General features: G+C 42.1%; 1 protein-coding gene across 7 annotated transcripts in view; it reads left to right on the top strand.

Moving 5' to 3' along the window:
• Positions 1-24,454, top strand: part of LOC110502046 (ubiquitin carboxyl-terminal hydrolase 9X) — a 78,202-nt gene that overhangs the window by 6,705 nt on the left and 47,043 nt on the right. For all 7 annotated transcript variants that reach the window (XM_036958662.2, XM_090215433.1, XM_036958659.2 and 4 more), the window contains exons 2-9: positions 11,133-11,424; positions 13,298-13,443; positions 13,544-13,623; positions 16,806-16,918; positions 18,090-18,308; positions 19,914-20,029; positions 23,758-24,009; positions 24,209-24,347. In XM_036958662.2, the coding sequence (XP_036814557.1) occupies positions 11,320-11,424; positions 13,298-13,443; positions 13,544-13,623; positions 16,806-16,918; positions 18,090-18,308; positions 19,914-20,029; positions 23,758-24,009; positions 24,209-24,347 (1,170 nt within the window). In that variant the 5' untranslated portion in view covers positions 11,133-11,319. The remainder of the gene's footprint in view (positions 1-11,132; positions 11,425-13,297; positions 13,444-13,543; positions 13,624-16,805; positions 16,919-18,089; positions 18,309-19,913; positions 20,030-23,757; positions 24,010-24,208; positions 24,348-24,454) is intronic.

Consider the following 24,454-nt stretch of genomic DNA (forward strand, 5'->3'; position numbering starts at 1 on the left):
GAAATTATATTTGTCTGCAGTTTGGCTTCATTTTTGAGGAAGTTTATTTTGATTTGCGAAGTGGTTGAGCAGGTCTCCCAAAGACAGAGGAAAAAAGGCGTATCTCGTCCAGACGTTCTGTGCTGGTCTGGAACAGAATCGTAAAGGCGTCATTCAGTGTCATTTCAGCAGAAATCGTTTCTGTAGTTAGAAACATAAGATTAGCATTCCTGAAATATGAAATATAATTTGATCTCTGAGAAATTAAGCTAATTGATTACACCTAAATTGGCCATTTTAAATTCATAGGGTTCATATAACCTTCAGTAAATATATAGCACCTAACATCTGATTTCGACCATAATTGTGAAGAACCCAATAAAGTGGTAAAAAGCCAACATCACCCCACCCCAATAACCAGTATACTGTATCAGCTCTCTGTCTGACAAGTAGTATAGAGCTGCTGCTTGGAGTATTGCTTCTTCAACCTTTAATGCATTCCCTTTGAGTCTGGTGATGGTTTTTGTCCTCTGTTCAGAGAGATTTGACATTGAAGTCGCTTGTAATTTTTAAAGTACCAAGTTTTGCCCACTAGATGCCACTTTTCCTGCTACTGCCACCACACCCTTTTATTCATTTTAATGGTGTCTTGTGTTTTATTACATTAATCCCAAAAAAGGCCCAAAACACACACTGTGTAGTGTTTCGCAATGGTGTTGGGTTTAATGGAAAATATCACTAACCACAGTACGTATAGAGACGTTTTCTAATCATTTTATTGAAAAACACATTGTATTTTATTAGGGTTGTCACACTTTTTTTGTCACTAGTCCATTTCTCTATCAACGTTTTGTGCTTGTAGGAAAATACTTTCACCATACAGATAGCCCTCTCAGAGCTGCCATTTTTTGGGACTATTCAATGAGACTTGGGTTGACGCATTAGGTTGCTAAGAGAAATACAAACTGAATTGAGGACTGGCTTGACCACACAATCTATTTTCATCATGAGCAAAAGCTGTTTGTTTTCTACCCAAAGTTTTAAAGAAAATTATGTGATCCATTGAATAAACATGAGACCAGAAAAATGTATAAACGGGTGTGGTGGCAGTAGCAGGGACAGCGGCATCGGTGGGCAAAACTGGGTACTTTCAGACTAATTTATGGTAAAAACTGCAAGTGACTTCAATGGCTAATTTCTCTGAACAAGAGACAAAAAAATCATCACCAGATTCCAAGGAATGTATTACAAAGGTTGAAAAAGCAATACTCCAAGCAGCAGCTCCATTGCAGGCGGGAGGTAGCCTAGTGTTTAGAGCGTTGGACTAGTAACAGAAAGGTTGCAAGATCAAATCCCCGAGCTGACAAGGTAAAAATCTGTCGTTCTGCCCCAGAACAAGGCAGTTAACCCACTGTTCCTAGGCTGTCCATTGAAAATAAGAATTTGTTCTTAACTGACTAGTTAAATAAAGGTAAAATAAAAATACTACTTGATCTTGACATCTAGCCACTTAGCTCTATCAAGTTAGCAAACCAAATGCATAGCTGGATCCCTGAGCTGGATAGAAATACCCCGGTATATGGTATATATCGCCCTGGCCTAACTCACTGTAGCATTCATATCAATACACACAACTATCTAGGTCAAATAGGGGAGAGGCGTTGTGCAGTTAATGTTGGCTTTATCAGTTTTTTTAAACCAGGTTTGCTTTTCATTTGAGCAATATGAGATGGAACCGATATAATGCTGTATACTTTATTGCATTTGTTCTGGATTTGGAGACTGTGAAAAGACCCCTGGTGGCATGTCTGATGGGGTAAGAGTGTGTGTCAGGACTGTGTGTAAATTGACTATGCAAACATTTTTGGACTTTCAACACAATGTTTCTTATAAAAATAACCAATGCAGTCAGTCAATCCTATACATTTTAAATGACCAATTATATTTAAACAAAATGTTTCAGGAATGCTATTCTTAGTTCCTGTAGTTAGAAATATATCTGAGATGGTGGGTGTAAATCCTCTTACTTGTGCTTTTTGAGGTGGAATGACTTGAAGAGTGAGCGCGAAAGGGATGAAAGACCCTCGGCTTCCTGGCAACAAATCCCATGGTTACTTAAGGAAATCCTTTCCTCTCTTGTCTGAAACTCAGAAAGACATGTTGTCTTTGCTGTATGGTGCCCAGAGTTCAAATACTACAACACCATGTGCACCACCATCACTTTAGGCTTACATGTCTAGAATAAGACCCAACTAGAAATGATGTATGACTCGTTTCCAGAATATGTGGTTTTGTAGAAAAATTGACAAGTTTTCCTCTGGTCAGGGTTTATGGCAGTAGGAAAAGCAGGCAGCAAGTTCAGTATGTCACACATTTCCATTACATACAGTGCATTCAGAAAGTATTCATACCCCTTGACCTTTCCCACATTTTGTTACGTTGCCGCCTTATTCTAAAATTGACTAAATAAAACAAGTCCTCATCAATCTACACACAATACCGCATAATGACAAAGTGAAAACAGGTTTTTAGAAAATGATGTATTACAAATAAACAGATACCTTATTTACATGTACAGTGCCTTGCGAAAGTATTCGACCCCCTTGAACTTTGTGACCTTTTGCCACATTTCAGGCTTCAAACATAAAGATATAAAACTGTATTTTTTTTGTGAAGAATCAACAACAAGTGGGACACAATCATGAAGTGGAACGACATTTATTGGATATTTCAAACTTTTTTAACAAATCAAAAACTGAAAAATTGGGCGTGCAAAATTATTCAGCCCCTTTACTTTCAGTGCAGCAAACTCTCTCCAGAAGTTCAGTGAGGATCTCTGAATGATCCAATGTTGACCTAAATGACTAATGATGATAAATACAATCCACCTGTGTGTAATCAAGTCTCCGTATAAATGCACCTGCACTGTGATAGTCTCAGAAGTCCGTTAAAAGCGCAGGGAGCATCATGAAGAACAAGGAACACACCAGGCAGGTCCGAGATACTGTTGTGAAGAAGTTTAAAGCCTGATTTGGATACAAAAAGATTTCCCAAGCTTTAAACATCCCAAGGAGCACTGTGCAAGCGATTACTATTGAAATGGAAGGAGTATCAGACCACTGCAAATCTACCAAGACCTGGCCGTCCCTCTAAACTTTCAGCTCATACAAGGAGAAGACTGATCAGAGATGCAGCCAAGAGGCCCATGATCACTCTGGATGAACTGCAGAGATCTACAGCTGAGGTGGGAGACTCTGTCCATAGGACAACAATCAGTCATATATTGCACAAATCTGGCCTTTATGGAAGAGTGGCAAGAAGAAAGCCATTTCTTAAAGATATCCATAAAAAGTGTCGTTTAAAGTTTGCCACAAGCCACCTGGGAGACACACCAAACATGTGGAAGAAGGTGCTCTGGTCAGATGAAACCAAAATTGAACTTTTTGGCAACAATGCAAAACGTTATGTTTGGCGTAAAAGCAACACAGCTCATCACCCTGAACACACCATCCCCACTGTCAAACATGGTGGTGGCAGCAGCATCATGGTTTGGGCCTGCTTTTCTTCAGCAGGGACAGGGAAGATGGTTAAAATTGATGGGAAGATGGATGGAGACAAATACAGGACCATTCTGGAAGAAAACCTGGTGGAGTCTGCAAAAGACCTGAGACTGGGACGGAGATTTGTCTTCCAACAAGACAATGATCCAAAACATAAAGCAAAATCTACAATGGAATGGTTCAAAAATAAACATATCCAGGTGTTAGAATGGCCAAGTCAAAGTCCAGACCTGAATCCAATCGAGAATCTGTGGAAAGAACTGAAAACTGCTGTTCACAAATGCTCTTCATCCAACCTCACTGAGCTCGAGCTGTTTTGCAAGGAGGAATGGGAAAAAATGTCAGTCTCTCAATGTGCAAAACTGATAGAGACATACCCCAAGCGACTTACAGCTGTAATCGCAGCAAAAGGTGGCGCTACAAAGTATTAACTTAAGGGGGCTGAATAATTTTGCACGCCCAATTTTTTAGTTTTTGATTTGTTCAAAAAGTTTGAAATATCCAATAAATGTCGTTCCACTCCATGGTTGTGTCCCACTTGTTGTTGATTCTTCACAAAAAAATACAGTTTTATATCTTTATGTTTGAAGCCTGAAATGTGGCAAAAGGTCACAAAGTTCAAGGGGGCCGAATACTTTCGCAAGGCACTGTATTCAGACCCTCTGCTATGTGACTTGAAATTGAGCTCAGGTTCATCCTGTTCTATTGATCATCCTTGACGTTTCTACAACTTGATTGGAGTCTACCTGTGTTAAAATCAATTGATTAGATATGGTTCGGAAAGGCACACCTGTCTATATAAGGTCCCACAGATGACAGTGCATGTCAGAGCAAAAACCAAAGCCATGAGGTCAAAGGAATTGTCCGTAGAGCTCCGAGACAGGATAGTGTTGAGGCACAGATCTGGGGAAGGGTACCAACACATTTCTGCAGCATTGCCAGGAACACAGTGGCCTCCATCGTTCTTAAATGGAGGAAGTTTGGAACCACCAAGACTCTTCCTAGAGCTGGCTGCCTGGCCAAACTGCAGAGAAGGGCCTTGGTCAGGGAGGTGACCAAGAACCTGATAGTCACTCTGACCGAGCACCAGAGTTAATCTGTGGAGTTGGGGGATCCTCCCAGAAGGACAACCATCTCTGCAGCACTCCACCAATCAGGCCTTTATGGTAGAGTGGCCAAACGGAAGCCACTCCTCAGTAAATGGCACATGACAGCCCGCATGGAGTTTGCCAAAAGGCACCGAAACGATTCTCAGACCATGAGAAACAAGATTCTCTGGTCTGAAACCAAGATTGAACTCTTTGGCCTGCATGCCAAACGCCATGTCTGGAGGAAACCTGGCACCATCCCAACAGTGAAGCATGGTGGTTGCAGTATCATGCTGTGGGGATGTTTTTCAGCGGCAGGGACTGGGAGACTCGTCAGGATCGAGGCAAAGTACAGAGATCCTTGATGAAAACCTTCTACACAGTGCTCAGGACCTCAGACGTGAGCGAAGGTTCACCATCCAAAAGGACAAAGACCCTAAGTAAACAGCCAAGACAAAGCAGGAGTGTCTTCGGGAGCAGTGACTTCTCTGAATGTCCTTGAGTGAACCAGCCAGAGCCCGGACTTGAACCCGATCGAACATCTCTGGAGAGACCAGAAAATAGCTGTGCAGCGACGCTCCCCATCCATCCTGACAGAGCTTGAGAGGATCTGCAGAGAACAATGGGAGAAACTCCCCAAATACAGATGTGCCAAGCTTGAAGGGTCATACCCAAGACGACTGCAGGCTGTAATCGCTGCCAAAGATGCTTCATCAAAGTAATGAGTAAAAGTTCTGAAATTGTGTTTAAGTTTTGCAGTTTTGTTTTTGCTTTGTTCTTATGGGGTATTGTGTATTGATTGTTACATTACTGCCTTATTCTATACATCATTTGGAAAAAGTAAAGGGTTCTGAATACTTTCCAAATGCACTATATGAACTTCAGTCTTCTCCCAATCTAATCTAGGCCTAAATGTTTTCATATGATATCAGCATCAGGCTTTTATTTTATTTACACATAACAAAAATATAAATGCTCTGGTTTCATGAGCTGATGTAAAAGATCCCAGAAATGTTCAATATGCGCAAAAAACTTTTTTCTCTTGAATGTTGTGCACATTTGTTTGCATAACTGTTAGTGAGCAGTTCTCCTTTGCCAAGATAATCCATCCACCTGACAGGTGTGGCATATTAAGAAGCTGATTAAACAGCATGATCATTACACAGGTGCACCTTGTGCTGGAGACAATTAAAGGCCATTGTAAAATGTGCAGTTTTGTCATACAACACACACAATGCCACATTTGTCTCAAGTTGAGGGAATGTGAAATTGGCATGCAGACTGCAGGAATGTCCATCAGAGCTGTTGCCAGAGAATGTAATGTTCATTTCTCAACCATAAGCCCCCTTGTTTTATAGAATTTCGAAGTACGTGCAACCAGCCTCACAACCGCAGAGCACGTGTATGGTGTCGTGTGGGCAAGCGGTTTGCAGATGTCAAAGTTGTGAACAGAATGCCCCAGGGTGGCGGTGGTGTTATGGTATGGGAAGGCATCAGCTACGGACAACATACACAATTGCATTTTATCAATGGCAATTTGAATGCACAGCGATACCGTGATGAGATCCTGGCCCATTGTCATGTCATTCATCCACCACCTTCAACTTATGTTTCAGCATTATAATGCACGGCTCCATGTCTCAAGGTTCTGTACACAAAAATTATTGGAAGCTGAAAATCTCCCAGTTCCATGGCCTGCATACTCACCCGACATGTCACCAATTGAGCATGCTTGGGATGCTCTGGATCGTTGTGTTCCAGTTCCCGCCAATATCCAGTAACTTTGCACAGCCGTTGAAGAGGTGTGGGACAACATTCCACTGGCCACAATCAACAGCCTGATCAACTCTATGCGAGGATGTCACACTGTATGAGGCAAATGGTCACACCAGATACTGACTGGTTTTCTGATCCACGCACCTACTTTAAAAAAAAGTTATCTGTGACCAACAGATGCATATCTGTATTATTTTCCATAGATTAAGGCCCCTATGAATTTCAATTGACAGATTTCTTATATATGAACTGTAACTGAAATTGTTGCTTTTATTTTTGTTCAATATTTTTGAGCGCTTAGGCCTAGGCTATTCCTTTGTTTTCCTTCTGATCTCAATCGGATGAATATTAAACTGAGGATTGGATTTTTTTTCTGAACAATGGCTTTTGTTGTTGCTCAATCTAAAACATTAGCAGAGGTCTGTCTGGATGGCCAATGCTATGGGATTTTGGAGGAGAATACCGAGTGCAGTGGTCTTGTAGGAATAACCCTTTGGCTGCGTTTAGACAGGCAGCCCAATTCTGATATTCTTTCCACCTAATTGGTATTGATCAATCAGATTTTTTCACCTCAGATATTTTTCAGAGCTGATCTGATTGGTCAAAATACCAATTTAGTGAAAAAAATATCAGATCAGAATTGGGCTACCTGTCTAAATGAGTCTTGCACGCTAAGCACACATTGTAAGAGTTTCCATCGTGTGGCTTTTGGTCACTAAGCGGTTTATTCCTTGTTCAGTGATTATTCCAAGTGGAGTGTAGGGCAACTATATTGAATGAATGGTTTTGCGTGATATTCCAGATGCCTTTATCACAAGAATCATTTTTATGAGCATTTATGTCCGCTTGCTCTCATGTTGTCTTTTTGGTTTCGTCTCCTATCCTCCTAGTGTGCTGTTTGCACCTTCCCATTTACACCAGAGATCTGTATATTATAGCAAGATGCTCATGTCTCCACCGTAACAATGGGAGTCATTGTCCCAAAGGTGGGAAAAGGCAAGCAAGAAGTTTAGGTCCAAAATAAGCAAATAGAAACGTATTGGGCTTTTCTTGGCGAGCGTGAAACCTCTCACTTCGCCTCTTCCTCTCTGTTTGCACACACACACCAGGCCCCTCCCCCTGCTACTTACACAACAAAGATGAGAGATCACTACTTCTTCTCTGAAAAGTGGTTTCAACTCGCTATTTGCATTTGAGGTTTGGTCCAACAGAATCGGTCATACTGTGCATTTTAGAAAGTATTCAGACCCCTTTAACTTTCCCACATCTTGTTACGTTACAGCCTAATTCTAAACTGGGTTAAATCATTTCCCCCCTCAACCTTCACACAATACCCAATAATCACGAAGCAAAAACAGGTTTTTAGTAATGTTTGCAAGTTTATTAAAAATAAACGGAACATTTACATGAATATTCAGACCCTTCACTCAGTACACTCAGTACACTTGCACATTTGGCAGCAATTACAGCCTTGAGTCTAATTGGGTATGACACTCAAGCTTGGCACACCTGTAAGTATGCCACCTGTATGCCACCATTCTTCTCTGCAGATCCTCTCAAGCTCTGTCAGGTTGGATGGGGAGTGTCGCTACACAGCTATTTTCAGGTCTCCAGAGATGTTAGATTGGGTTCAAGTCCGGACTCTGGCTGGGCCACTCAAGGACATTCAGAGACTTGTCCCAAAGCCACTCCTGCGTTGTCTTGGCTGTTTGCTTTGGGTCATTGTCGTGTTGGACCCCAGTCTGTGGTCCTGAGCACTCTGGAGCAGGTTTTCATCAAGGATCTCTTTGTACTTTTCTCCGTTCATCTTTCCCTCGATCCTGACTAGTCTCCCAGTCCCTACCGCTGAAAAACATCCCCACAGCATGATGCTGCCACCACCATGCTTCACTGTAAGGATGGTGCCAGGTTTCCTCCAGACGTGACGCTTGGCATTCAGGCCAAAGAGTTAAATCTCGGTTTCATCAGACCAGAGAATCTTGTTTCTCATGGTCTGAGAGACCTTTCAGGTGCCCTTTGGCAAACTCCAAGCAGGCTGTCGTGACATACTGAGGAGTGGCTTCCGTCTGGCCACTCTACCATAAAGGCCTGATTGGTGGAGTGGTGCAGAGATGGTTGTCCTTCTGGAAGGTTCTCCCATTTCCACAGAGGAGCTCTGTCAGTAACCATCCTCCCTGACCAAGGCCTTTCAAACCGATTGCTCAGTTTGGCCAGTTGGCCAGCTCTAGGAAGCTTCTTGGTGGTTCCAAACTTCTTCCATTCAATTTTTGCTGTAAAAAATCTCAAGGTTGATCAACAGAAACAGGATTCACCTGAGCTCAATTTCAAATCTCATTGCAAAGGGTCTGAATAGTTATATAAATATGGTATTTAAATTCTAAAAACCAGTTTTTGCTTTCTGATTATGGGATATTGTGTGTAGATTGAGGAAAAAATATAATTTGATACATTTTAGAATAAGCCTGCAACATAACAAAATGTGGTATAATGGAAGGGGTCTGGATACTTTCCAAATGCACTGTGGACACCGAAACACACAGAGACATTATTTTACTGTAGTAGAGGAGAAGGGATCTTTTCTAATGATACCCTTTTTATGTTTCAACTGCACAAATTATGCGCAGAGCAGACACTGCTAAAATGTGAATATCAATGAACAATGATTCTGGAAAAGGAATGTTCAGTTTGTTGCGTCACGTTCTGCTTGGAGCATTTTAGCCATAGACTGTTATACTAGCTGTCTAGTCTGTTTTATACATGTGCAATAAGCAGGAAACATTTATAGAAGGATTTCTGCAACTCGTTCTCATTCTGGGAAATATACACTGAGTATACCAAACATTAGGAACTTAATGTTCTTAATGTTTTGTGCACTCAAAGGTAGCCCACTTGATTCCAACATCTGAACAATGTGGACAGGGTCATAGGTGACATAACAGCACTATGAAACACAGGCAATTCCATCTTGCTAATGATCCACTTGACTATTAATAGTTTTTCTTGCTGGCATGTCGGTTATGCTGCGTGCATGATGATCGTTATACTGTCTGAATGAGCACGTTTATATAACTCTAGGGCTGTTATGGAATTGTGGGTAATGATTAATTGTCATAGAAATGTTATTTATAAAAATAAAAAATAAATGCATTTCAAGTAAAACATCTTTGAAAATTGGATGTGACATACTGTACCTAATGAATACAACCAGCCTTGGTGGCGACCCTGTTGAAAAATGAAAGATTTTCACCTGGAACTTTTGACCAAAGTGTTATTCTGCATGTAAAATTATTACCAACTTTACCCACTTCATGTGTTATAATAAATGTAAAAATGAAATGCTGTTAGATAAACTATATTTACTTAAATATGAAGTTGAATCCCCTTTCTCCTGAAATTAATGACAGTATGACGATTATGTTTTTTGTTTGGTCTGTTAACGGTTGTTATCCATAATTGTCGGCTACAAGATTTATACGATAATTGTGCCATCCCTAGGTAACACTCCATTGTAGTCATATAGTAAGACTTGAACCACAACTGTTTGTCTTTGTTCTCTTGCTTGTTTGTGTAAAATAGCCTACAACCTCGCTTGCGAACAAAATGAGGGACTAAAATGTGCACTTGTAGATTTCCTTATGCAATAGTAGTGGCATTTCCACTACTAACCTTAATTGGATCCATGCGGTATGAGCAGTCAGAGGTCTTCTAGGCTTCTTCCTCTCCAGAGTCAGGCCAATGGTGTCAATGGCATGCTGTTTTAACCGGAGATGCTGCCTGCTCTCTCCGACTTCACTACAGCCCTTGATACGTGCTAGTTGGCAGCCTCACTGATGAACAGAGAGATTATTTCCATCTGTTGAGGATTGTTATCTTTCCCACTGTCTTACCACTCTTTGTTGCTAGCAATATCATTGTAGGAAATTATCTACATTTTTATTTTAACCTCTGACAAACATTTGATTCCACTGCCTGCCTAGCTATGTCTGGGTGTTTACACGAAGCAAGACCAGGCCAGAATGCTAGAAAAGTAGGATTTGCAAAGATGTCTAGTGGTGCTAACAAGTACTGGATTGGCAGCTAGGTCATATTATGCTTCACTAATGGTCATACTGACAACCTGGCCAATCCATGTCAAGCTCTCAGCTTATCTGACTGGAAATGATACACCCAGACTCAGGAGCAGCCCAGCCATAGGGTGCATGCTTAACAGGTTTCTCTGTACCGTTCCCTCTTATCACGTCAGTGCTCTAGCGTTTATCTCTTACTTCCGCACATTGTCTCTACAACAAAGCTTCCAAACTGCAAAAATGGAATCCAATCAAGCAAATGTCGGGGGAAAAATACAAACGTTTGTTCCCTTCCAATCTGATGGGACCCAGAGAACCGTTCAGAATGGAAACCTGCTCGTCTTCACATTTCTAATTCGGTGTATGTTTATTGTTTTGCTTACTAAAAACTTGATCAGGCTCACCTGACAAAGTTGGTCACTGAGACCCCCAAACAAGCTAGTTGTGGTTCGATTTGACAACGCATAATGGCCTTAAAAAAAAGAAACGTACCTTGTATATAACACACAAACGGACCTTAAACGGAGATGTGATCCCATTGATTGAATGGACCCATGAAATCTCTCCTATCGTGTTTGTACTTTTTTGTGAGTGAGCCCACCATGCAGTATTTTGTCTACAGACAACAAAACCCATACACCGTATAACCCGCTTCTCTCCAGGTTATGCAATGGTCTCAGCGGCCCGTCCAGATCTCCAGGTGGTTCTGTCCCTCTCTCTCGTACCACGGCCGCTGCTCTCCTCCCTCTGCTCTGCCTCTGAGGTTGCTGAGGCGCCTCCTGTGATTTCCCTCCTGGCCAGTGCTCCCTAAAAGAGGCCAAGATTGCCAAGATCTGCCCCGTAGCGAGCATGACGGCCACCACGCGTGGCTCTCCTGTTGGGGGAAACGACAACCAGGCAGGCCAGGCGCCCGACGCTCAGAGCCAGAGCCAGCCTCCGCTGCCACAGAACCAGGTCAGAAGCCTCTCTGTCCCATCCTCTTCTTTAATTTCTGATCTTCACCTCAACATCCTGTTTTTGACTTGTGCTCTCTTCTAGTCCTCTTTCTCTTTTCTATCTCTACTCTGCCCCGTCCTCTTCTAGTCCTCTTTCCCCTTTCTACTTCTACTCTGCCCTGTCCTCTTCTAGTCCTCTTTCCCTTTTCTACCTCTACTCTGCCCTGTCCTCTTCTAGTCCTCTTTCCCTTTTCTATCTCTACTCTGCCCCGTCCTCTCTCTTCTCTATCCTCTCACTTCTTCATGTCTCAACATCCTCTTCGATCTCTCGCCTTTCACTCTCCCCTCTTCACCTTTCCTCTCTGCCGTTCGTTGCCCCCATCCGCTCCTCCTGCTCCTCTTTGTGCTAAAGCACATAGCATGACATGAACGTCCTCCTCGTGCCCTGTGGGGCATAAAGCTGTCCTGATTCATTTAACGGTAACTATAAATCAAACCTGTATTGGCCTCTGAAACCATAACACAAGTTGTGTGTTTGATGGATGCTGTTTTGGTGTATTGTTTAGACTTGAGTGTTGTTCTGTTACAAATACTGCACCAGTGGCCCACATTGTTACAGCAGCAGCACAGAGACGCATCTAATTGAATCAAACTGTGGGGGGTGACAGTCAGTGCTCACACCTAGGCACACAGAGGGAGAGAGAAAGAAGGCAGGGAGACTTGGAAGGAGGGGGTAGGAATCAACGAACACAAGCCCCAGAGTAATAGATAAAGACAGAGTGTGTGTGCTAGGGACAGAGTGTGTGGGCTAGGGATGAGTAGCACCCAGACGTGAGAGGCAAGCTGCCTATGTAGGTCAACCAAGCAGAAAGAGCCTTCTCCACACACCCCCACATTTCCCAAGTTCTGCAGCTCTGCTACCCGCATCAGACACACACACTTGCTGCTACCACTGCTGCTCATACATACGAACAGTCATTAACATATGTCAGACACACACACTTGCTGCTACCACTGCTGCTCATACATACGAACAGTCATTAACATATGTCAGACACACACACTTGCTGCTACCACTGCTGCTCATACATACGAACAGTCATTAACATATGTCAGACACACACACTTGCTGCTACCACTGCTGCTCATACATACGAACAGTCATTAACATATGTCAGACACACACACTTGCTGCTACCACTGCTGCTCATACATACGAACAGTCATTAACATATGTCAGACACACAGTTCTTGAAGACATGGTGGGAATAAAGAATAATTTATCTGTGAATTTTCACAGCCTTAAGATTCAAGAGACATGCTGCATTTCTCCTTAACAACTGCATATGCCACATTAATATATTACACACACACACACACACACACACACACACACACACACACACACACACACTGACATGGTGTCAAGTATTTTCCATGCCTCCCCTAGTGTGTGTGCAATGTGCATTTTGTGCACGCTAATGTTGTTTGTACCTCAAGGTTTGGCTAATTGGCTTTAGCTTAGGCTACATTAGGAAAACAAAACACATGGGCATGTTTCGGGGAGATGGAGTTCTATAGCTGATCATTTCTATCCTACAGTACTACTGTTTGTAAAAATCCCATATTTGTTGTAGATTGTTCGAGTACAGTCACGGGCCTCAGATAAGATCTTTCTATCACAGCAGTGCCTCCTTGTGAAATCGTCTCTCAGCTCTTTATGGGCTGGACCTTAACTTCAGTCACGCGTGCAGATTGCAAGTTATTCTTTTTTTTAATGCAAATCTCCCAATGTGTTGGTGTGTGTTTCCCCTAGTTTCGAGGCGGGTTATTGCGAAATTGGGATTCGGGAATTTCTGCCCTAAATTCTGTTTTTTGATGGTGTGTTTCAGACGGCGTCCCCTAACTCCACCAATGAGAACTCTCCAGTGAGCCCCCCGGATGAACAGGGTCAGGGGGATGGCCCCCCCCAGCTGGAGGAGGAGGAGCCTGCCTTCCCTCACACAGACCTGGCCAAGCTGGATGACATGATCAACAGGTACAAACACAACAGGTGTATGTATGTTTGGCATTGAGTTCTGTGTGTGGTGAGAAGGAATGAGTGTGTATCTGTATTCATGTGGATGTTTTGTTTCCAGACCCCGCTGGGTTGTTCCAGTTCTTCCAAAGGGAGAGTTAGAGGTTCTTCTAGAAGCTGCTATAGAGCTTAGTAAAAAAGGTAAGAATGTTGACTCATTCTATTCCTCAAATCACTCCTCAATACTTTGAACTATGGCAAGCGAGATGGTATAGCAAGCTTGGCTATGTACACATTTGAAATATTATGACTGCACTGTATTTCACCCACAGTGTATGGAGTTTAGACTTGGTTAGTAGCTGACTCACTCTACTTTCGCTTTGTCAATGACTCCACTTAGTTTCTCTTTAGATTGATATTTGACTTGCAGCCCTTCCCAAAAAATCTGTGGTACAGTGGCGGTCGTTGACTTTTAAGATGAGGGAGGGTGATTTTATTTTTTATGAGCATGGGCTTACTTCTATTACAGCATGTTGGATAACTGTCATTTATATTCCATTCATGTAAAATAGATAGATTTAGGCTACTACATGACACTAAAATTTTCCCTATACCCATTATCACAATAAATTGTGATTTCAGTGGGACTTTTTCCATTTTATATTGTTGAATCCATCAAACAAATTATTTTCGTCAAATTCTGCATCTTTTATTATAATTTCTAAACTGTGCCACACAGCATGATATGGGCAAGAGAATCTAGGCCTAGTTAACTGTTGGATTCATGGAAATATGTTTTTTCTAATTCTATAGTTGGAATATAGTGGGAAGCACCTTGAATACATTGTTGTTTGACAAACAAATTAACAAACAAATTAATAAGCCAGTGAGAAATTATTGACAGGGTAGGAACCAAAGCGTTGGTCAATGTTTCCAGGTCACCCTAATTAGACGTTACATTGCATGTTTTCTTACTTCATGTAGCTAGCTAGCCAACATATTCATTCTTCACCTATTCCTCTCTGATAAGATACCATTGCACAAACATGCTTATCTAGGCCTACACCAGCACTGGTACCAGGCAGTATTAGCCAACTAGCCATGTTTGCTTTGACTGTTAGCTGGCTTGCTAAATGTTCTAACTAGCGATTTAGCGTTAACAAATAATTTTAGCAACACCTAGCTAAGAAAATACAAACTAGCAAACAGTCGTTGGCAGACAGTAAGGTGCACAAACTAATAGTGTAATTATAGAATACTTGTGTAATCAGCATGTCAGCAATATTGTTGCGTCCATCTGACCATGCAGAGTGAATGGCAAGAAAGGGCTCGTGACTCCGTGGTTGAACAAATGCTCTCTCCTTGAGTGATGGGGCAGGGCTTTGTGTGGTTAGCAGCAGGAGGAGAGGGAGAGCGATGACTCAAGTAGTAAATGGAGTGAACTATTAAAACTAACATTATACAAGCCGGAGTTGAGTATCACATTTAACAAACCAAACATTGAATTACTGTTATAAAAGGTCAAGTCAAAACTTAAACTGGTCCGTGCGATATAACCGTTGTGTATATAGTCCAATACCTATACCGCCAAGCCCAAACCCATCATGAGGTTGCTACAACCTAGCCTATGAATGCAAGTTTACAACGTAGGCGCACAGGTCGAGAGAAAAATGAGAGTAATCAAGGTGACAGTGACACATACAGTACCGCCTTGCACACTCTTTCCTGCATCTAGCAGATCTAGGTTGTAATCATTAGTCGAACAGTTGCAAACGAGAGATTCTATTGGACAAATTCAGGTATGTTTATCCCCGTTTTTGTTCTGTTTGCTTCCGTTTAAGAAAAGCTTTCCAACAGAATTAGCGGAATGAATACACTCCTGATCACACTCATTACAGTTAACTTTCATAGCAGCCACATACAAACAGCATCTTCACTTTGCTCATTGTATAATTAATTACTTCTCGCATTTTCACATTCTCCTCCTCTCAAGTTTTCCCATTGCTTGTGGACTTCAGTGCACAACACATCAGCTGTCTGTGACAAGGCAACCCCCCCCCCCCTACTCTCTGGCTATCTGTCTGCCATTGCCAGTTGATCAAATCAAATTTATTTATATAGCCCTTCGTACATCAGCTGATATCTCAAAGTGCTGTACAGAAACCCAGCTTAAAACCCCAAACAGCAAGCAATGCAGGTGTAGAAGCACGGTGGCTAGGAAAAACTCCCTAGAAAGGCCAAAACCTAGGAAGAAACCTAGAGAGGAACCAGGCTATGTGGGGTGGCCAGTCCTCTTCTGGCTGTGCCGGGTGGAGATTATAACAGAACATGGCCAAGATGTTCAAATGTTCATAAATGACCAGCATGGTCGAATAATAATAAGGCAGAACAGTTGAAACTGGAGCAGCAGCACAGTCAGGTGGACTGGGGACAGCAAGGAGTCATCATGTCAGGTAGTCCTGGGGCATGGTCCTAGGGCTCAGGTCCTCCGAGAGAGAGAAGGAGAGAATTAGAGAACGCACACTTAGATTCACACAGGACACCGAATAGGACAGGAGAAGTACTCCAGATATAACAAACTGACCCTAGCCCCCCGACACATAAACTACTGCAGCGTAAATACTGGAGGCTGAGACAGGAGTTGATCTGGCACCTTTAATCCTAACCAAGGAGGTAAAGTCATGACACCATATTAGCACACTTCATAGACCACATAACTACTAGAACAGGTTAGTAAACCAGCTAGAATCATGCAGTACAGTATACAGTCAGCAAGCAGTTTAGCAGTTACACCGGAGGGTCCCTGTGGCAATAAATTAATAAAACCAAAAGCTCTCTTTTGAGCCGGGTGTTTGAGTAGGCTAAACTAGCTAGCTGCAGTCAATTACTCACCACATTTTATGCACTGCAGTGCTAGCTAGCTGTAGCTTATGCTTTCAGTAATAGATTAATTCTCTGATCCTTGGGTGGATAACATGTCAGTTCATGCTGCAAGAGCTTTGATAGGCTGGCGGCCGCCCTCCGGAAGTTGTCGTAATTGCTGTGTAAGTCAATGGAAGAGGGTGAGAACCATGAGCCTCCTAGGTTTTGTAATGAAGTCATTGTATCCAGAGGAGGACGGAAGCGAGCTGTCCTCCGGCTACACCATTGTGCTACCCTATAGACCTTAATTTCAATACAGTGTCATTGTGCTACCCTATTTCATTGCAAAACAGTGTGTTTTAATACATTATTTTGTGATGTGAATATATTAAGTATAGTTAAACTATTTACATTTTTATGAAATTCACTGAGGAGGATGGTCTTTCCCTTCCTCCCGAGGAGCCTTCACTGATGTGGGAGTACAATATCTCCATGCACCTAATTATTTTCTCTCTGTTTAGGACTTGATGTGAAGTGTGAGGCGTGCCAGAGGTTTTTCCGAGATGGCCTGACCATCTCCTTCACCAAGATCCTTACAGACGAGGCCGTCAGCGGGTGGAAGTTTGAGATCCATGTGAGTCTTCTTCTTTATTGTATATCATTTAATCAGGATAATGGTCACTGTTTTTTAAGAAGTCACGGACCCTCTTCCAAAACTTTGAAAACCCTTCCTCCTCCCAGTCCCTTCCTCCTCCCAGTCCCTTCCTTAGGGTTATCACTAATTTGACATGATTGGATTGGTGAAACCTATCCAGTGGAAATCCTGTTTTTTGACCAATCCAATTGTGTTGAATCCAATTGTGTTAATTGTGATTAACTCAAGAAGGGAAGGATGCATTTCTTAAGAAGTATTCAAACAGGGCCTTGCTAAGGGGAGTGACATCACAAGAAGCACCCTCCTGTTGAGATCCGATGAATTTATTTTCTGTCATCTGTTGAAAGCAAAGCAGGTGGCTTATGTTCCTCTGCCTCAGTCTTGTCGGTCAACACAGTTTGCTATCTGGACCCTTGAGCTGGAGCAAAGAAGGGAAAATGAACGGAGAATCCCAGGGGTGATCAATGCTCTTTTTATTGGAGGAGGGGGCTTTGGTTTGGCTGTTCTGTTTAACTCTGTAACATTGATCCTGAATAGCCGCTCTCAGTAGAGTGTGAGCCACCCACTCAGACAGCCCAGCTCTATCTCTAGCTATGGGCTCAGGTCCCCCCCAATAGTCTCAAATCAGCTCCTATGCCTCACACTTACTTCTTGGGACTTGACTTAGACATGAAAGGATTGACAGAGTACAATATCAAAGGGAAAGGTGGGGCTAATTTCAGATTTGAGAAATGTCAGGGGTAGGGTGGATAAGATATCAAACTAGACAATATACACTGCTCAAAAAAATAAAGGGAACACTAAAATAACACATCCTAGATCTGAATGAATGAAATATTCTTATTAGTGACGCCTCTAGCACAGATATGCAGTGCCGTAGACCGCTGTGCCACTGATTCCTCCAGGTCTACAAAGGGTTAGGGGCTATAGTAGGGGTTGGGTTTTCTCTGGGCACCAGACTATACTTCAAGGCTTTTTCAAAATGTTCTCTGTGTATCAGATAACTATTACTGCTTACATTTGTATGTTAAGATTGAAATAGACCTCTTGTGCTGTTTCAGTGCAAATCACCTCACTGATTGTTTTGAAATTATTAAACTAACTGCTGTTGACGCTCTCTCGCTCTCTCTCGCTCTCTCTCCCTGTCCAGAGGTGTATCATCAACAACACACACCGGCTGGTGGAGCTGTGTGTGGCCAAGCTTTCTCAGGACTGGTTCCCCTTGCTGGAGCTGCTGGCCATGGCCACCAACCCCCACTGCAAGTTCCACATTTACAACGGCACACGGCCCTCTGAGACGGTGCCTGCCGGGGTGCAGCTGGCCGATGACGAGCTCTTCGCTCGCCCCCCTGACCCTCGCTCCCCCAAGGTAGGGTCCGAATTCAAGGTAGCCCCCCCCCATCGATTTCTTATTTCTCACCCAAGTTGTTCTCCCATTGTACTTCTTGATATGCATCTGATGCATATGCTAAAGGGATGCCCTGCAATGTTCTCTACCGGGTACTTGCAGGATGAAAGACCAGGTGGTTCTATTGTTATGAGCGTCTTGTCTGCTAAATTAACAGAGCAATGCCATTACACAGCCATAGGCTTCTAGAAGCAATCGCCGCTTCTAAGGTTACTGCCTTTTTAATCTTGAGTTCCACAATATAATATAACCAGTTGATATTACGGTTTCAATAAATTAATCTTAAATGGCACTTGCTTTTTTTATTGACTGAATTTATATGTGGGGAAATGTATCAATTAGGATTTATCTATAATTGTTTTGATAAATTTGCTATTTTCGCGATCTGTTTGCATGTTTGTAAGTACAAATCCAGTGCGGCCCTTGTTCTAAAAAAAAATATATATTTTTCTCCATTCAATTACTCCAAATAAATATCACGTAGGTACTGGAAGAGTCAAACATTTCAAAAGCCCATCCCTGGTTGCAGGGACTGTTACCACTACAACTTACTCCTGTTAGCCAAGATCTTTTTCCAAAATCACCAATAAACCCCACTTCACTACATTTGCACACACTGTATTTTAGATTTTTCTATTGTGTTATTGACTGTACGTTTGTTTATCCCAGGTGTAACTCTGGGTTGTTTGTGTCACACTGCTTTGCTTTATCTTGGCCAAGTCGCAGTTGTAAATGAGAACTTTTTCTCAACTGGCCTACCTGGTTAAATAAAGGTGAAATAAAACATAAATGACCTGTAGCCAGGTGGATCAACTAAAATACATACTGAGGATTTTTTTTTATAAACTTATGTGCTGGGACTGATATTGGGGATACTGTGTGAATGTCTCTTTTTCTCCCATCTTAATGTCTTCATATCTGCACAATGAGAAATGTCTGAATACATTTTTTTGAATTGAGACTAAATAAAAATATCCTCTGGATATCTGCGATTGCCATAGGAACAGAGAACAGTCTTTTTAGTCATCTGTTGGCCTGCAATTTATTTTCTTGGAACAAATCTACAGAGCAGTATTGTTTGCTCTGGGCTTGCCGCCTTAGGGCCAGCGCACAGAAACAGAGGAGGATCCCTCCGTGTACTGCATAGAAAATGGAAGAGGGATGAAAATACAATAAAAGGATGCACTCGAGTGTTGTGGAGTTTAAATGAGAGTGGGCCATGCCAGGGAGAGTGTGATTTCTTCTATGAAAAGTGCGATGAATGGAGCGTGGGCCGGGGTGGTCAATGTGAACATTGTTGCGGAGGGAAGCCAAGGCGGCAGCTGCCTGTCTGCTGTAGATGGCAGCCAGCCCAATATGAACACTGCTGCAGCCTCTATGGGCATGTGGGTTGAATCAGAAGCCAACACGGTCTCTTCTGATTTTCTCTTCAATCAACCCAAACCTTTCTGTGTAATAGCTGCGAGACGAGCGGGATATATTTGTATAGCTCAACAACTTGAGTGAATAGTGGTCGGATGGTGAGTGTCTTTACCATGTGTGTTCTTTTTTGCTCTTTGTTTACAGGGCTGGTTGGTGGATTTAATAAACAAATGTGGCTCATTAAATGGGTTTCAAACACTGCACGATCGCTTCATAGGTGGCCAAGCACTGAACGTCCAGATCATCGCCGCACTTATCAAGTGAGTTGGCCTGTGAACACACACACGCTTTAATGCAGGGGTTTTCAAACTGGTCACTGGCCCCTTAGGACAGGGGTCTGCGAAATTGGCTTCAAAACTGCACAATTTTCTTATACCTTTCTAGTTAGAGCTGTAGTGAGGTCAAAATAATGAGTCTACCAAATCTATTAATTTTAAAATGTTGATTACTTGCCATTACCATCCACCTGATAATAAGATGTTATTTTTGTTGTTGTTGTTGCTGACATATATGGGTGTCCCTGGTTTGCCTGGGTGGGGGTCCCTGGTTTGCCTGGGTGGGGGTCCCTGGGCAAGAAAAGGTTAAACTCCTTCTTCAATAGATTACATTTAATAGCATGTTTTACTACATTTCCAAGTGCTTTCTACCTCACACTCCCCGCTGTATTTATTTGGACAGTGAAGCTACATTTGTTAAATTTAGCTCTATACTCCAGTATTTTTTTTATTTGAGAACATTTTATATACGAGGCAACGGTACATAATGTCACCTTTTACTCAATGGTATTTCCATACATATGTTTAACAGTTTAGAAATGAAATCACTTTATGTATCTAGTCCCCCCACAAATTCACTTTATATGAAACAATCAGACCCCTTGACTTTTTCCACATTTTTGTTATGTTACAGCCTTATTTAAAAATGGATTAAATAAAATAAAAAAAATCCTCGGCAATCTACACACTGTACTCCATAATGAGAAAGTGAAAACCAGGTTTTTAGAATATTTTTGTAAATGTATTCAAATTAAATAAGAGACCTTATTTACATAAGTATTCAGACCCTTTGCTAGACTCGAAATTGAGCTCAGGATACACTCCTGTTTCCATTGATCATCCTTGAGATGTTTCTACAACTTGATTGGAGTCCACCTGTGTTGAATTAAATTGATTGGACATGATTTGGAAAGGCACACGCCTGTCTATATAAGGTCCCACAGTTGACAGTGCATGTCAGAGCAGAAACCAAGCCAAGAGGTCGAAGGAATTGTCCATAGAGTTCCGAGACAAGATTGCATAGAGGCACAGATCTGGGGAAGGATACCAGATCTGTGTCTTTAGTGAGCTAACCAGTTAGTTAACGTTAGCTCACGGTTTGTGTAGTCATACTTTTTCACATGGTGACATGCTAGCTTTAGCCCACCAGTGAAGGGATATTTATCTAGCTAGCTAGGTAACATTAACTCACTATTTGTGTAGACAGACTTGCTAGCTAACATTGTGTCGAGGCACAGAAAAGGGGGAAGGGTACCAAAAAATGTCAGCAGCATTGAAGGTCCTCAGTAACACTGTGGCGTCCATCATTCTTAAATGGAATAAGTTTGGAACCACCAAGTCTCTTCCTAGAGCCTGCAGCCTGGCCAAACTGAGCAATCGGGGGAGAAGGGCCTTGGTCAGGTGACCAAGAACCCGATGGTCACTCTGACAGAGCTCCGGAGTTCCTTTGTTGAGATGGTTGTCCTTCTGGAAGGTTCTCCCAGAAGGACAACCATCTCTGTAGCCTGTTTGGAATTTGCCAAAAGGCACTTAGACTCTCATGAGAAACAAGATTCTCTGGTCTGGTGAAACCAAGATTCAACACTTTGGCCTAAAGTGAAGGTTCACCTTTCGACAGGACAATGACCCTAAGCACACAGCCAAGACAACGCAGGAGAGGTACAAGTCTCTGAATGTCCTTGAGTGGCCCAGCCAGAGCCCGGACTTGAACCCGATCTAACATCTCTGGAGAGACCTGAAAATAGCTGTGTAGCGACGCTCCCCATCCAACCTGACAGAGCTTGAGAGGATCTGCAGAGAAGAATGGGAGGAACTCCCCAAATACAGGTGTGCCAAGCTTGTAGTGTCATACCCAAGAAGACTTGAGGATGTAATTGCTGCCAAAAGTGCTTCAACAAAGTACTGAGTGAAGGGTCTTGATACTTATGTAGATGTGATATTTATGTTTTTTTATATTTAATACATTCGCAAAAAATCTGTTTTTGCTTCGTCATTATGAGGTATTGTGGGTAGATTGAGGGGGGGGAAATGATTTAGTCCATTTTAGAATAAGCCTGAAACCCAACAAAATGTGGAAAAGGTCCAGGTCTGAATACTTCCTGAAGGCTAACTCAACTCCATGCACCACCAGTGTATATCATCCCACCGTGTCATCAGTAGAGAAGGCCTCAGGTTCTTGCTCTGATGGCTGTCTTCATGACTGGATTGATGAAGATGCTTTAATGTGGCCCATACAACAATCAAACCCACAACTCTTGTTTTTTTTAATAAACATGCTTCAACATATAGACTGGGTTCATATGGTCATGAAAATCCTGGAAAACTCATGGAATTTTATAATGGTGTTTTACGGGCCTGGAAAATATTTGGAAAATGATCAAATCCAAAAAGGTTTGGAAAAGTAATTGAAATGTATTTAATCATTTTGGTTCATGTAAGTTATTTAGCCACGGTTTTTAAATATTTTGTCAATCAAATAAAAATCCACATACCAGCCAGGATCGGAATGACACTTTAGCGCGTCTTCGTTTGCGTGCATCACCTGCATGTGTGCGAGACGAGTGGGCCGTAACTAAAGGAGAGACAGTAGGACATTGCAGCAGCAGGTAGGCCAATAAAATATGATTAAGAACAGACGAGTAACTAAGTAGCCAATTCAAAACATTTAATTGTAGCCTCTAGTTTACCGTTTATCTATTATTAGCATGTATTCATGTCCCAAAAAACGTTCCACCAACACTCGCGAATAAGGCCATTCAAAGTTGATTTACTTTTTTGAACGATTCATGTGATTAATTTAAATTATTATTTTTGATTTAACTAACAATTCACTCCGCAATTATATTAGTTGGGATTCGGTTCAATTGCGGGGAATTTAGTCATGTGAATCAAAATTATTTTTTGAATCGGGAACTGTAATTTTAAGAAATAATATTTGGTATAGCCTAGGATATGTGGCTTCAACTTGTTTTGTAGATACTTCCGATTGATTTGGGCATCCAATGTATGGGACATCGCAGGCTAACTAGCATCTATTGAGTTGCAAAGTAAACACTTCTAAGATAGGCTAAATATGACTAAACTTGAAAAATGTCAAAGAAAGTATGTGGGCTTGCTTCAACTGAGTATCAAGGTTTGTAGCCTAACGTGGCCATTTGCTCTTTGATATATTGAAAAGGCAAATTATTTTCAAAAGGCAAATGTATTTGGTTGTAATGTTGCAATGTTACACATCAAGGGTGGTCAACCATCCTCCCTGAGAGCTAATGGGTGTGCAGACTTGTATTGCAGTCCCCTTAAAACTAACCACATTTTAGAAATGAACTGCTCAATCAGACCTTGAACTGTTTGAGCAGGGCTTGATCAAAAGCCTGCACACACAGTAGCTCTCCAGACTTAGGATTGATCATGTGTTTTATACAGTTGCCTAACAGGTATTCTATGTGGGGGGTTAAGTGCCTTGCACAACGACAGAAGATGGTACATGGGATCAGAGAGCATCCTCCCAGTATCGATACCACATTAGGCATACTTTTTTAAACGTACATGGAGATGCCGCCAATTGTTGGTCATGGAAATTTGGTTAAAAGTTATGGAGAGTAATGTAAAATTCATAGAATTCCATCTGTTAAAATGTGTATGAACCCTTTATAGAGCTATGGGAACGACGTGGTCTACTGGACGTGTTGCGACTGTTTTGTGTTGTCCTCCAGGCCTTTTGGGCAGTGTTACGAGTTCCTCACATTGCACACGGTGAAGAAGTACTTCCTGCCCGTCATCGAGATGGTTCCTCAGTTTCTGGAGAACTTGACAGATGAGGAGCTGAAGAAGGAGGCCAAGAACGAAGCCAAAAATGACGCCCTGTCCATGATCATCAAGTCCCTGAAGAACCTGGCCTCCAGGGTGCCTGGGCAGGAAGAGACCGTGAAGAGTTTAGAGATTTTTAGGTTAAAAATGATTCTTAGGTGAGTTCGCTTCAGAACAAACTGTCTTAAAGCTTTTGTTTTAAAACACCTGCCTTTCAAACTGTTGGCTGAATGCTAACCTGAGATGTGCACAAATCATGTATTCATGTCAATAAGGGTTTTGTAGTCTTTCGTTAGGGATTGCCCCAATGTGAACTATTTGTTGATACTAATCTGTGGTGGTTGTTTTCATCCACAGGTTATTGCAAATTTCCTCTTTTAATGGCAAAATGAATGCACTAAATGAAGTAAACAAGGTAATCTCAAGTGTGTCCTACTACACACATCGACATGGCAACCCTGAGGAGGAGGAGTGGCTTACTGCAGAGCGCATGGCGGTGAGTTAACCACCAACCTATCAAATGTAATTTTATAACGAGCGCTTTTGTCACAAAGTGCGTAATATAGAGAGTGTACCTTGGTGTTGTTTCTGGTGGCATAGTCA

This window comes from Oncorhynchus mykiss, chromosome 22 (genome assembly GCF_057628025.1).
Source record: "Oncorhynchus mykiss isolate SJ-2025 chromosome 22, ASM5762802v1, whole genome shotgun sequence".
Lineage (NCBI taxonomy): Eukaryota > Metazoa > Chordata > Actinopteri > Salmoniformes > Salmonidae > Oncorhynchus > Oncorhynchus mykiss.